This window comes from Varroa destructor, unplaced genomic scaffold, assembly GCF_002443255.2.
Source record: "Varroa destructor unplaced genomic scaffold, Vdes_3.0 BEIS01000001.1, whole genome shotgun sequence".
Lineage (NCBI taxonomy): Eukaryota > Metazoa > Arthropoda > Arachnida > Mesostigmata > Varroidae > Varroa > Varroa destructor.
In genome coordinates, this window is record NW_019211454.1 from 33,520,848 (window position 1) to 33,536,771 (window position 15,924).

At 42.3% G+C, this 15,924-nt stretch overlaps 1 protein-coding gene across 2 annotated transcripts in view; it reads right to left on the reverse strand.

Moving 5' to 3' along the window:
- Positions 1–5,013: 5,013 nt before the first annotated feature.
- The window catches only part of LOC111244387 (anoctamin-8-like), a 43,956-nt gene continuing 33,045 nt past the window's right edge, over positions 5,014–15,924 (reverse strand). For both annotated transcript variants that reach the window (XM_022791458.2, XM_022791439.2), the window contains 6 exons: positions 10,771–10,892; positions 10,471–10,526; positions 9,981–10,307; positions 9,373–9,570; positions 8,861–9,103; positions 5,014–6,741 (listed from right to left, as the gene is read on the reverse strand). In XM_022791458.2, the coding sequence (XP_022647193.1) occupies positions 6,496–6,741; positions 8,861–9,103; positions 9,373–9,570; positions 9,981–10,307; positions 10,471–10,526; positions 10,771–10,892 (1,192 nt within the window). In that variant the 3' untranslated portion in view covers positions 5,014–6,495. The remainder of the gene's footprint in view (positions 6,742–8,860; positions 9,104–9,372; positions 9,571–9,980; positions 10,308–10,470; positions 10,527–10,770; positions 10,893–15,924) is intronic.

Below are 15,924 nucleotides of genomic sequence, written 5' to 3' on the forward strand. Positions count from 1 at the left end.
AGAAAACCCGTCATTCATTTTCTTACTAAGGCAGTTACTAAACAGCAACTATGAGCCACAAGCCTATTTATTAGATCGTTTTGAGTGACACACATTCGCCGAGTGTATAAAATGGGGCTGAATATGGGGCCCGAAAATAGGGTGGTTACTTCGCAAAACAGGCATGGTAAGAATGCCCACTTCATATGGTTAGCGCATTTTCAAACGCGTTCCAACACTGTGTGAGCGCTAACAATTCTAATCGACACCAGAGCTTTCATTTTGAACTATAAAATAGCAGTGAAGCTATTATCATACACAGACACCATTTGGCCTACGCAAACTTACGTTTGTCTCGCCTCCATCCATCTCTCGTCTACTGATCATTCATTTGCATCTTGCATTACGTTTAATATTTTTGGACGTTGATCAGAGTCTTGTCTAGTTGCCTTCGGAATAGTTATAGCGGCTGAGGTAAGCTACATTTTAGTGTCGTATATGTAATATATTCTATGTTTTGAGCCCGAAATACGGCAGTAACCTCTTACGGTGTCTTTCAATTGTGTGACAATGAGATCAAAATCCCTTCGAGTATGGCTTCTTTAGATATCTATAGAAAGGCTAAAAAAAAAGGCGACGGAGGTTTTCGTAGGGACGCTTTTCTTATACAAGCCAAAATATCGACAAAAATTGTGCTATATGAGGTATCCTTCTATTAACGCCAGTCAAAAGTGAAAATGTTAGAAAAACCACCAGGTCACATTACAGAGTTGGTTAATTTATGCTAGGTCAATTTACAGTTATTTCAATATATCAATATAGGCACTTGGTAATGTAGTATCCCGTTCGAAGGAACATCTTCAAGACCTGACAAGAGCTGATGCTGCACTGAAGAAATAATAGAGAGAAACCAAGCTTGAGGAACAATTATGGAACCTGGCCTATGCGCAAACTGCAATTTTCGAAAAAGATACGGTTTGCGCGAAAAAACATGTCTGTATTTAAATGTGCAAAATTGCATCACGAAAAACGCTCTTACGCAACGGGTGGTACCTTTGCAGGTTTAGTTGCTCACACACAATTTCTTCGACGTTTGCAGGACACACCATGTCGATAACATGGCGGCTTTTGGAAGCTCCAGTCCTGTTAATTAGAGGAGATCAGAATGGTTTAGAAGTGCATACTTCGTACAGTTTTTTTTAGTAGAAAAACGGTGATTCTTAAAAACGATTTCCGCAGGCTATTAGTAACGAACGACGAATTTGCTGTTCCAGGTTTACTGGTCGGTGTAAGCTTTAAACTAACACGCGTTGCCTGTACAAAACAATGACGCAACATATCGAATGGTCAATACCTATAGGTAACGACGTTGACGTAATGAGGAACCCAACCGATGCGGTTTTTATCATTGCACAACGTAAGCTTCGTTTTAATAAATACGTTTTAACAGATAGGGCCCGATTTGCTTGAACCTACCAGAAAATATTTAACAAAGCCAGAGTGACCTAATGAAGTCTTCTTCGAAAAAAAAAATGAAAACCTTTTTAAAAAGGTACTGCTTAAATATACGCTGCATATGATCGCATCAGAATACTTACTGCTGTCGGATAACCTAGACGGCCCCTCAACCACTTTCATCCCCGACCTTCAACAATCACTTGATTAAGGTTCGCCCTGGGGCCTATGACACAGTCCGAATATTTAGCACAAGCAATGTTCAACTACGTAGACATTGTCGCGTAGAAGCAGTACATTCCAGCCATTTAGTACGCTAGCATACTAAAATTAATACAGCAAGTATCATCCGTTCTTCTTAAAAGGCCCTGCCGTGGAATCCACTTGTCGCTGGACGTACTTATCATTAACTATGGCTTGGAACAGAATCATTGGCTTGGAAACGAAACATTTGTGTTCATAATATCTGGTATAGTACGGTCGGTTCCTGCGTTACCTTTTTCACTATGCTAAGGAGTTTGTCCTATGCCCAAACTCTTAGAAGATTTAAAAGACCGCCCTCGAGCGGGTTTTCAGCAGCAGCCGCGCTCCAGCCAGTTTGCGGTTATAAAAAAAACTTCACCTATAATCGGAATCAAACTCTACTGAAAATATGTCTAAATTAGAGATAACCAGACTTCCTAGAAAAGCTCTTGGCTCTTTGCGTTATTATACTTGTTTGTGTTCTTTATTAGTAAACTATAAGAGATGAACTAACACCAATTTCAGTATGTTGCAATGATTTGATGTTCTGAAAATATTGCACGGCTTACCTTTGATCTGAAATTTTTTCAGCTTTACATTGTATGCTACATGCATCTTTTGCATGGGCTACTATTTCAACTAATAGCGAACTATTCTTAGATAAACGAGTCGAAACCAAACGAAGCAAGGACGTTAAGTCTTCATTTTACATGATCCCAAATAATACAGCATAACATTAGGAAGCGCATATTTATATCATTGAAACGAGCACGGCTCTGTTGGTAAGAGAAAGGGTACCGTTAATCCTCTTGAGCAACCTTCGTATGGTTCTGCAGAGGAAGCACTTGCTTTGGTCACTTATTCACGTCACTCGAAATGCCATAATTGCCCTTTAAGTAAACTACCATTGCGGTGACGCTCGACCACACGCAGAATGCAATCGAACCCGAGCTCCAGTAACAACTACGGATAGGCTTAAAACGGTACAATATTGTGAACAATGATGAAAAATAAATGGTTTACTGGTAATTACGAGGGATGACATTGAATTCCGCGTAACCATTTATGACGAGGTGAAAATGTGGCGCTCGCTGAAGTTCCTACTCGGACAAAAAGCGATGCGTGCCTGTTTAGCTTTCAATATATTTCGTGTCAGAACGGATGTAATCAAAGATTTTTATAATGCCCTAACTTCCCGTAACGTTTCACTATCCCCCAATAATTAGCGTACATCTGACACGCTGGAAGGCATCAAGCGAAAATTCGTCATCAAAAAAAGATAATTTACAAAGATGTTCAATACATTTTTAACTATGGGCTTCTAGAAGATTACCTCGGCATCTAGTTCTCAGTAGTGGTTAGTTCTGATAACTTGTCAAGTGCCCAGAACATCGTATTCTAGACCTCAGTTACTATAACCTTCTGCAAACGTTTCAGCTATTAGAAAAATGGTCTTCTAGATCTCAGTTGAATTCTTAAGAATGGATGAACACACTTGTGTGGCATGATTTTAGCGCCTCGATACTCGACGGATGTCGCTTGTCAAGAACACTCGTTGTCTTACCTAGTCGACGCGATGCAAAGTAGATTCTGATCCGTTGTAGCTGACTGTTAAGACCAGTGGCAGAAGTATGATTCCAAAATCTACGCTCGTTGCTAATAAGCTGCGGCATTTCGAGCCATCAGAACCTTCAGGAAGAGATCGCCATCGTAGCGGAACCTCGTTGAGTCTACCTGGATCATCTTAATCTGTGGGGGGTCTGCAGGCCGTAGGGTCCAACACCCTGAGTGTCAGCCGTCATTGTCGAATATAAACTCGCAATTGCTCGAGATGTTGGTCTATACGAGGAGTAAATACACCTGACATGGCCGTTAGCCGACAACCCTGGTAGTTTAAGTTCCAATATGTACAAGTAACCATCGGAAACTTAGCTGTGAACTAAGTGCATGTTAGAGCGCAATAGTTTACGTACTGTTGGAATATCCCGTTAGACATTTGAAGTTGGCAGTCGATAGCATAACAAACGATTTCGTCCAATTGCAGAAAATCTCTGACAGGCACCTCGGTTGTCATAAATGTATTATTACTAGTATTTCTTTGGCAACTTTGATGATAGAGTATAGTTATAGCCCTTACTCCCATAAAAACCAAGCGTTTTCGCTGCTATACCGATACTCACATAATGTCCCTAAAGTATAATAACGCCGTTTTCGGCGTATCCATCTGCCAACAATTCGCTTGCTCAACTCATAAGAGGCCGCCTGTAGAGGTCAGCGCTGACACTGGAACTGTGAAACATGGTTCTAACATAACGTCTCTAATGTTATCAGCAGGGAATAAACAGACATGAGATTTGACGGTAACTGCATTTCTAAATTGAATACCTATCAAACTAGTTAGTCTGTGCTTCGTACGACCCCATTATCAAACTATATGTCTGACGCAGTCTAGCACATCATTGAGATAAGAAAACAGTAGGGCCATCGCGAGACTCACGGGCATCAGCTCACTCATTGCGGACTGGCAACCTCATCCGCGCTTGTGTAGCTCAGACGCCGTCTTGCGCTAATATTATTCTTATCAACAGATAGTGCTTCAAAATCTGTTATTTAGATTTCCCGCCGGTCTCTGTTTTAGATCACTGGAATAGCGTAAGGTTACTGAAAGCAATGATCGCTTTAATTGATGTTGTCGAAGGTAGACTGATTTCTATAGCGAAGTAAAGACGAATGTTGTCAGAGGTAGTAATGACTATCGCAGTAAACGCAAACGTTCTTAGCATTCACATGGTGTTGCCTCTACTATAACTGGAAGGAGTAAATAGGGCAACATCTATATAAGCCGGGTAGGTCTAGGGTCAAACTACTTCGAAGAGATCATCGTCTACAGAAGCTCTTAAACGTCAAAATGGTTCACGGCTCTTCCAGCCAAATTACATATGGAATAGAGAAAAAAAATCGTATCTCGTATAGCTGATTGGAGAGGCCTGAGTCTGCACAAGTATGAAATGGTCGGTTAGAGTGCCTGTCGTTTAGAATGTTTGCTTTTAAATAGCGTTCAAGTGAGCTAGTCATTGTACGCTCTTGCGCATAGAAGGATCAATTTTATTTAAACTTACGTAAGATGTGACCGTGCTATATATCAGTACGCTGTGTGATAGCTATCTGCCTCTATTTATTAGTAATGTGAGAGTAGAACGACCATATGGCACAGCATTGTGTATTGACGTTGAAAAAAACCCGAATATATATTTCATGCGGATCCGTGTATATAGATTGGGGATATGAGTGAGCACCCACCATTTTATTCGATCCACCTCAATAGAAGCACTATAATATCCTCATAGAAAAGTCGATAATTTATTAAATATTCATTGCTAACGAACATGCACTCATCGGCGTTCGGCAATGAGCTCATTATCTATCATATTATATATTATCAAATCTAGAAGTGGGCCATTTCATTGGAAAATATCGGAAATACTTTCTTACGGTCGTGATTACACTTGTCTGCTATACGTCATCACGTGCTTCGTACATCTGCATGAGACACTTCGTTTGCTGGAAGCGATCTCAATAGATGCGCTTCCGAAACCGCGACTATTCAAGTATGACGGCCTATACGTTCCGTGTGGTTTGCGTACATAGTCACGCAGATGCCACGTATGTTAATTATGTGATATTTGGCAAACGATAGTTTTTCTGGTCTCGGTGATCTGTTGAAATCCCACACGCATTTGTTACAAGCTTACCTGATGTGGGCCGTACGCGCTGCGACCAAAGTTTGACTTGACGCCGTTTAAAGGGAATTTTGTTTGTCAACTAAAAGCGTGCTGTCAAGATGGCTAGACCGTTTCTAGTTATCGAAAGGTGTGCCGAAAGTTTATCAAAAAGTTGATGCTTTTGATTTGCTCGTCGCACAATGATTATAGTGAAGCGATAGAACTTAGGAAGAAGGCTGTTGACTAAATTGCTTGTTCATACTTCATATATCACTCGTTCTGTTACATTGGCGAGTTTTCCCACGAAACCTTTTACCTTTGAAAGCAAAAAGGCACGCCGCTGCCGTTCAGACAGATGCCTTGTAGCTTACGTTCTGAAGTGTAATTCGTATCGTATACCATCATCACCAGGAAGAGGTCGTGTATTGTTGCGTAGGATACGCTTCAAGTTACAAACAACGGTAAGCCCTTAGGATAGAAACTTATTATTTAGCACATACCAATACAAGGTTCCCTTGGACTCCCGCAAATATATTGAAATGCAGTTCGTTTCTAAGTATTTACAGACCACTCGCTCGAATATACAGTACTTATTCATTTGTGTTGCGCTCGAGTTCTTATTTGGACGTCAGTAACGACTAGATGGTAGATCTAAAAAGACACCTAAATATCAATGTCTTCGAACAAATGCTTCGTTTGCCCGACACCGCTGTGCTGACAGACAAAAACATTCGGCCAATTCCGAAGCCATCCGAAAGCTCATCGAATAGAGATATCAGAAAGTCGACATATTTTGCCTGCGTGATTACAAATTAGCGGCCGTTTTATCGCGCCCGTAAACAAATCTTCCGTCGTCGTTGTCGGATGCTAATCTATGTAGCGGCTAGTGCATAGTACAGATATATAACGATGTCTATGAGAGGAATAAATAGAAGTAGGGATTCAACACGTCTTGTATACGCGCAATTTTTATATTTGTACAGAGCTTCTTACGGGACAAGCCATAATAACTACTAGTTCGATAGTTGTTATAGTGAATACGTTTGGGAAATAGATATTCACACATTGTCCGCGCTTATGTCAACTGCTTTCGTTACTATAGGCGTTCCGTAAGTGTTTGGCCAATGACAGTGAGACTTTTCCGCCAGTGCGGGGGCGACGCAGACGCGCTTTCGGTCCGTGACCTTGTTAGTTTGTTATCAGTGCAACGTTGAGGTACCAGCTGTTCGTCGAGAGCGTCGACAGATTCGGTCTGAACGCCGTGGTCTTCCACGGGTGCCTGATCAGTTTGTGTATGAGCGGGTTTCACTTCCGCGGAAGAGAACGTTCCTTGCGTGTGGTGCTGATATCGGAAAAATCAAGGGAGAAACGGAAGAATATTAAAAAAAAATCCTCAAAATGATTAGAAATCAATATAGCTAATAAAAATATCCAATAAGGCTGTATCGGTCAAAAGCAAGCGTTAGATCTTAACCTACATTCTAGTAGAAAAAGTTATTCATTAATTAAAAAATCAGGATGGGACTTTCCGGGCTAGCTAAAGGGTCCTGTCTACTTTGACTTGTTTTGTTGCTAGAACTGACCAGCTCTAAATATAGGAGAGTCTTGGTATGTCCATGGTTATCGTGCTATTTTTCATACGTTAGTTTGTTAATATCCGTCTATAAGTGCAATACAGTCTTAAAAATAATACATAAATTATAAAGCTCAAACATGGTTTAGGATGCTAGGCCGTTCCGTTATAATATCAGAGCTATTTATGCCGGGCCGCTATTTTGGTCGCAGAGCCGAAGTTCTATCTAAAATACAGGACTATTTTATCATAATGCATTGTCATCTCAAATATAGTAATTTATCTCCCATTGATTGGCGACTGTCTAGGATTCGTTTTTCTGGCTGATCTGGTAGCGTCGCCTTAAAACGCTAACTTAAAAAGTAGCTAACATATCGCACTCTCTTTTGAGTTGAAACTTAATTAGCACTTGTAAAACCAGGCCCATAATTTTAAGCACGAATCTACATAAGTGCATCAGCCATCCAGGTCATATAACAAACGCTCCTCTAAAAGATGTAGACAGGATATAAGCAAAAGTACACAATATGGAGATGGCCTTTAGTAAATAGTGCATTGGGCACGGTTCGTGCGCGCATATCGAGATACTGCGCGCATACATATCAATTTACATATCGTGTTTGATGCACGCGGACGCATTTGACGGCGCCGGTGAAGGATCTCCTCTTGTCGCTTATGTGAATTTCGGACTATTTGAGGTGAAGGGATTGCATTACAATCAGGTAGTTGAGAGATGAAACGTGCATTAACTGGGCTTCTATTTTACCACCCAAGGGAAGCCTATTCGTTAGAGCAGTATGTCATGGCTCAAACGAAAGGACCTCGAATTTCATGTTAGGTCCTAACATATAGGTAATCTTTATTCGTTAGGGAATTTACTTTCGTATCCACGTTTCTGTTTCGTTTCATCTATTTCGTATGTTCGGCTTATTAACTAACCGCCAAACACCAAACAGAAAAGAACATATTTTCTAATAGATTGATCTGTGAAAATCCCTTAAGTCTTAAGAACAAATCTTACAGTTAGTATCTCCAGCGTACTTTTAAAAAAATATAACGGTCCTGCTAACTTCAGTGCCTGCCCCGATTTTATAGAGCATCAGTGTTCAGATTGTCTCATCAGCTTTGAGAAGTTGCAGCCTTAGAGAAGGCAACCCAGTAAACACTGGGTTACCGTAGTGCATGGCAGCTTCTACAGCCCCGATCGATAAAATCAATAAACACGGATATATCGATTGTTATCTCACTTCTAAAAAGTTGACTTACTATAAAAAGTACGCAAAGGTGTTAATTCAAGGAGTTTACGGCTCGACAACGCCAACTATCCAATCATTCTTCGCAATGAACGCAAGCGCTTTAGCTGTGGACTATCCATGATAAAAGAAACATTTATGCACATGTCCCTTCGTTAAAAACCAACGCTTTTAAACAAATATCCGTTTATTCAGACGAAGAGAATTATCAAAAATCGCAGATTGATCTCTCTAAGTTCCCAGCAATTACGCTGCGCTTTTATACAGACAGATTAGCTAAAATCAACGCAGAACTCTAATTCTGTAGCCCGTAATTAAATATTTCTATCATTCGAAGCGTGGTTAAGGCGCGATGCTATTTATGCTGAAGTGAATTGAAATTTTAAAAAAAGTCAAAATGTGTGGAACTCGGCTTAATGCTTTCTCTAACAGGAAGCTCATTACTAACGACGATCAAAATTAGAGGGTTGCTATTTACGTGACGCTATATGGAAGCAAAATGTACCGTAATAAATGCTACCACTGCCTACTTCAATGAAACGGATTTACTCACAAACGCTATTTCGAACAGTCGTACAGCTTTACAAACAGTTGGTATAAAAAAAAGTAAGTGCAGAGCTCAATAGTTCTCTCACCCTGGCGGCTTCCCGTCGTTGAAACTCAACCTTAGCCATTTCGGTCTGCACCCAATGAGGGACATCGGGAATAGCGAACGCGATCGCTGACTTTAGCAGGAGAAGCAGATGTTCAACCAATACAACTAAGGCGAGAGTTTCGAGAGGATCGAGGTGAGGCCACATGCGGCCCAGCGGGCCGTTAAGTCCGACCAGGGCACAGTTTACCAGTACAGCGATCATTCCCATTACTTCCATAGCGTCCTAAAGTGCAGAAAAAGTCGAAGGTGTGTTAATTATTGGGTCAGGATAAACGGGGCAGAGAAAGTCGGTACCGACGCACGATCCCTATCACATGACAAAAGGTTTGGTAATCGATGAGATAAAGGTCATCCAGTTCAGTATTAAACTTTACGGAATATCGTACGCCAAAGCTGAATATCATAACTGAGGTAGTTTTGACAAATGAAAGAAGTGCAGATTGTAGGATACGAAGCATATGAACAAGTGCCGCGACTGTCTTGTTTCCTCACCTGCCAAGAGCCAATGTTTTCGGCTGGTTCCCCGAACGGTCGCTGGAATATGGCGCATAGCTTGAATGCGTCGCTACGAATTTTGACCAGATTATTCACGAGAGCACAAAGGGCAGCCAGTGGAAATGCCGACGAAAACAATACCACATATCCGAACTGGATAAACATTCCCAGATAATCCTCAAACGTTCCTTCATACTGTATCATCACACAAAAATGGGTATCGCTTGTAACAAGTATTGCATAATCTATCCTACATAACTTAAGCGGAGATGGGGCTATTTAACGATTGCCGATTCGTTTTATCGGCTATATAAATCAAAGTGAATCTATTATTTCTTTACATAGGCAAACAAACCGGTAAGGATGGCTAGCTGAAATCCAACGAGTATGACGAAGTACAGCACGATGTTCCAATGAGATTAAATCTCAGTTATAATGGGTTTGTAACACTATCTAAAAGAAAATGTAACCGTTTCCATAAAATTATTTTTAATCTTGAACGTTTTCTTAGCTTTAAAACGTGTAAGTAAGTTTTGTTTAGTTCATCATCATCATTTCAAATGTCTCTGGTATTCTTTTGTTCAATTCCAAATACAAGCACGCACCCTATACATAGCGGCCTCCATCTCAGCCTGAGTAGGTCCAGTTTCCGAGACCGCTTCGGGCTGACCACTGAGGGCTTCTTGGCCTTCGCCTTCCTCTCCCACTTCGTCGGTGTTCGTTGCTGCTGGAATCATTGACGCACGACGTTTGGCAGCAGTCATCTCTGCCAAACAGAGTGTCTCAATTACGTACGGCAGAAGAGATTCTTTAATGTTTCCAACTACCTGACGAGTGATCAGAAGTGCAGCCAATTGATCTTTAAGCTTGTCCATGTCTTGCAAGTAGAAGGCGATGTAGAAGAGTGATAAGAACGAATTGACGAATTGGAACTAGAACGTAATTCAGAATTAGTTAGTTTCCTTCCGCGCATCAGCAGCTCCTATGAAGCAAAGACATAATGGATACGATCAAACAAGGGGCTTGCTTGTTGGCTTCATAGACGATAGTATACGACTAGGTAAACAAATGCTTAACATTGTGCTACCAACTCACCACTGATATTTTCATGATGAGATGATTCTCGTAAGTTTCTTCAAGTCGGTAGTTTTCTGCAAAGATTTTTTTTTTTGCCGTTAACTGCTCCAATGTAAACACTAGCGAGCATCTGTGTTTGTTATTATCGTCACAGTATTTGGAGACCATATACTGTCATCATAGGGCAGAACACCACAATGTGTGCGTTTAATTGGCAAAAATTTAATATTGGCCAAGATCATGACCGTCGAATACGAGTTCCGTATTAGAAATTTCGTACGCATTATAGTAAAGGATTCAGCGTTTTTTTCTGTGTACCTTTATCATTCAACCATACAGCGACCTTCTTGTAGACCGAATCCATCAGTGGAATGATCAAAGCAAATAAGACTTTCGGTAGCATTGACATCGCCCACCCTTTAAAACTGTCATCCTTATATCTGAAAATTACCACAAAAAATTAGATGAAACCCCATTCAGCTCATGCCACCAATAAATATCGTCGGGGCTCTGATCTTCCCTAGGGACTTGCAATTAAAGTCATATGTGATAAAAAAAAAAACAAAGTAGCTAATGTTTAGTAATTTAAACACCAGAGTGCATCCTTCAGGTTGTAAATATAATACTTGAAAGCCACGTTACTACCTTCACTTTACCTTCAGGAGTAGCGGAGGGCACAAGATGATTTCATTCACTCTTGTTAAAGTCAGGGGCAAGGTTAAGAGTCCTAGAATTGCGGTAGGTTTCTTCCTTTAAAGCTACTTTTAAATCAAACCGTCTGCTAACACGTCGATTTAATTCGATCCTGTAATATTGAAATATTATAGATAATGCTCGCTGCCACAGGTATAGCCGGAAACAACAGACCTCGGTGCTTTATAGAGTAATATTTTTAGAAAATTTCCTATTGGGGTAAAACACCCTCCTACGAAATGTAAGCATTGCATATAGGGAATATAGTGTGTAAACAATACATTTGCCTCATCAGGTTTTACCACTATTTTGGATTTACTTATATTTCGTCATCGTTTTCGAAGTAGGTATTCGTAAGTGACTGGCTGACGAAAGCACTAATGGTGTTTGTACCTTTTCTACAAATTATGTCATACATCGAATTTCTCTCAGCAATTTCGCAGGCTTTCCGTGATTGCCTTGTCGACATTTTTCGAATGGCCCATAGCCGCTTGAGGCACCATGGGCGAGATCTCCATTGAACATTTCGGTCATAATGTTGACCCATTCTTTTACCATATCAGTCGTTCCATTCCCTTTCTATCAATAAATACTGTTACATACTTTAGCTGACCACCTATTCAGACCGACACATTCTGTCTCGCTTTGTAGCCAACTCATTATCGGATTGCCACAGTCATCCTGCTACTATCCACCAGCCTGTATGCAATCGCATGTTTTTAGTCCTGTTTGCCCTTCGCCTGGTTTTTCATTACACCCTAGTGTCCTTCTCACATCATGCGCGGCTACTCGCACGCAGCGAAAACGACAGCAACGGCAGCACCAGCGCCGGCAGCGATAACGGCCAATAGCTGAAAACGGTCTTTTTTTTTCGAACTTCGTCTTCTCCACCGCCACCGCGAGCGAAAGCGGCAACAACAGATGCACTATAAGCTCGACAACGCTGAGTGCGGCAACGGCAGTGACCGCCACCGTCGTTTCAGTAATACGCGCCAGTCGAAGCGACACTCAGTTTTCTGGCTGGATATTCTGTTTGATGCCACGACAATATGGCTTTCGCCTCGCAGACGTTGAGGCGCCGCTGAAACGGTCAGCCATCCGGGGTTCAATGACCCGAAGACCGACAGGCAGAGCACGTTGCTGACTTCGCATTGCGGTACGCTGCTGAGCCCGCTAGTTAGCCGTCGACCGGGTCCAAAGCTCGCCTATTTGGCCGATTCAGTGCTTTCGTTTAGCGTAAAACGCGCGGCTGAAACATATAGTCAGTCATATTTGTGTGACGATTGCGTGCCTGGCTGCTGCTGCTGCCAGTGTAGAGAGACGAAATGCTGGGAAGGCAAGTCTGAGTGACTACCCGACTAATGCTACGACAAGCCCAGGGTGAGCCTGTTCCGTTCGGTGCAGCAACGAGCCCCTGCGTGAGGACTTCTACTCCTGTTACGGCGAAGTGGCCCGATACTCAATCGGCCAGCCAGGTAAGCACGCAGGCCGCGAAGCAGGCTTCGGACTATGCAGCATCACTAACTCTGGCGGTAGCAACACCACAAGTTAAGCTAAGGGCAACAACGATCTGATATGACGACGAGCATTGCCACCGTCAGCAGCAGTCGCTAGCCGACAACAGCCACGATTACCAGTAATAATAAGCAAGCGATCAGTAAATACAGCCTCAGCACTCACCTGGTTGTATCGCCAGCAGTCAGCAACGTTACAGAGCTTGATCGCCGTCACTCCCATCGCCCCGTCGTCGTTTTTTTGCTGGCCAGCAAAGTAAGTGAGCCCGGCCGGCTAATGACGCGATGCTAGACATGGCGTTATGACTCTATGACGGTAAAGTCCGGCATTGTCGAGAGCACGGCTGGCCGATGGCTGCCGGTGGATAGATGCCTGGTGAGCATGCTTACCAGAGACTAGCGACCGACGCACTTGTCAGTCGTTGCATACTAGCGCCTGCAACAGTACCAGCTTCATGGCTCGAGAGAATAGACGAGATGCGAAATACCTTACGAGCCGCCCATGGCGACGATAAAAAATATATCTCTACTTCTATGTAGAATATGATAGCATGCGATGCGATCTACCGTTGTCGCCGGTGCCGCTACCGTTTCAAGTGCACAAAACGGGCAGAAAGGTAGAACATCGATGTACACGTGCACGTACGTACACATATCATCACCAGCAGCAGTAACAACAGGGTGCTTGTTAGGCAAAAGGCAATAAGCGAGATTAGATTTTGTATATGGACAGTTCTTTTGGATAATGCAACTGTTATGGACCGTAACTTTTGGTGGAAGTTTGTATTTGAAGACGTATTATAGTTAGTAATCCTTGTTCCGTTGGCAGTCTTAGAAATACAGAACCAAGATAATTGAAAGGATATCAAACTATGAAAAGCGAACATTTGTCCAAACATCGCTGGCATTGGCCTATTGAAGGACATAAAATAAAGAATTTTCTCGTTGATTGTCCATGAAAATATTTTGCATTTAAGTATGTCTTCTTTTAGCTGAATTTAAACCTTTCTTAGACGCTCTATGGCTCCATGTTTGACATCTGAAGCACCGGTATTGACCTTCAGGCACTTTTCTGCCACACTACTATAAATTAGATATATATATCCAGAGGAACAGTTGTTGATAAGGCTGTAAACAGCAATATCTATGACATTGGTTCTTACTAAACATGGAGAAAAAAAATGTAAACCTAAACCATGTAATGATTGCAAACCTTAACTGCTATTGCAAAACAAAGGGTTAACGTACGGACGTACTAGCAAAGCTAACCAATAGCTCCAGATATTTACTGTGTTTATTGTCTGTACAAGCAAAAACCTTTTTCTTCATACATAACAAAACACGGTCTACTCAGGGACTGACTCATCTATTCTTCTGTCTTGAGGTAACAAAACCTCTCGCACTAGCCACATGCTCAATGTAGATACCGTTCACTTAACTACTATATTACTTCTTCAGATAAGTTCATTTCTCTGCAGAGAAGAGCCCTTGCGACCGATAGGGTCGGGTGTCCGTCAATAGCAAACAAACAAATGTTTCTTTTTTAACCATTGGTGTGTTAACTATCCGATAGAGTCATAGCGCCGTATCGTAACACGCACCGACACGCTGGGATCGACTAATGGTAATAATAGAGAAAAGGCTGCTGCTCTAAAAGGTGGGCCTACCAACTAGGGACAGCAGTTAAACATTTCGGGTGTTAATCTTTGCCTACCCAACGAAACCCAAGCCACACGCTTCACTCCGAAAACGTGCAGCAGCGGCACCATTCACAGTGACGAACGTGCCTGGCTAGCAACGGTTATATTAGCCCCGTATTTCCGCGTGGCAGTCGCGACGAGTTGTGCTCGATTCGGTCCCGTGCTTGATGCTCTATGTTGATGTTTGACGTTCGGTATTTAACACGTCCCGTAGTCTTTCCTCTTGCCCCTCCTTGCCGAAAGCAGTCAAGTCGGGTCAGGGCTAGGAGAGGAGGAAAGTTGACCCAAAGCGCTGTCAAGCAACAACACACAGAACAACGAGAAACTGAACTACCCAGAGTTCCACAGAATGGCAGAGACGGACGGGCGGACTGACAAACGTATGAACATGCAAGCAATGAAGCAGACTCGGCGCACGCACACGAACCACACGTTCTCCTCTTAGAAAAGAAAAGACAGCAACATCTCCGAAGCCGAGGAGCACAATGGCTGAAGTGGCCATGTAATGGATGATCGTCGTTTGCCAGCATCACAAAAACTGACTGCGACTGCGTCCGTAGAGATTGTTTCTCTGCAGAAGGACCGCCACTATCGTCAAAACCGTCATATTTCCATAGTCGTCATCTGAACATGTGAAAATGTGTTGGTAAGGAGGAAGACTCGGACCATCTCGCGGTGCCTGCAGAAACGAAACAGCAGGATTCGTTATCTTTGTCGCACCATCACAACAAACGCATAATTGTCGCTAGAATTCAACACTGCTACTGCGCCCCCTAGAAACTTCAAGAAAGAAAATAGCACAAGGCAAACGCGCCCACATGTGTACGTACATCGACGCAAAGGCACATGAAGGGTTGGAAATGTGAAGCAGCAAACGGCGAGCTACGGATGAATGGACCGACAAACGAGCAGAAGCTCGTATCTTCATCACTGTTATGCGACGTGGCGCGCTGCCGGACAGTCTGGAAAAACTAGTACAAGCTCAGGGCTTTCTTGTCCAGGCAAAACGAAGAGACATGCTAAAACTGCTGGCCAAGGCACTGCAATGACCTGCTATATATAGATACATATACATATAAGGTCGCGGCCGAAAGACCTTTCTCTAACCTTTCCCTGCATGGCCCTGATTACTCACGGCACGTGGTTTTTCTTTAAATCAAAACATGAGTAAAATGAACAGGATTATAGGCGATCTTTTGTATGAGAAATGAATAGTTTATTGATGACTTGTAATATCGCCATAAATTTATGGTAACCAGATGAGGTGTTCATATACAATAGACAGAGTAAACAAATATAGGGTATAGCTGTTATCGTTTTCGTGTGTTTTCTGGGGTTTCAACTACATAAATGTGCTACCATTTTGTCAGTTCGAGAGTAGTAATAAAGTCAGAGTAATAGTAGCAAAAGGTGAGAGAAGTTAGAAAAAAGTTGAAACCTGTCGGAGCTGCCAAAGTTCTGTAAATCGTACGTCAGTCAATCAATGATGTACTAACGCATTTGACAATTGCTTAGCGTGATTGATGACGAAGAAAGCCCTAAGATGAAATCCGGCAAAATCTAGT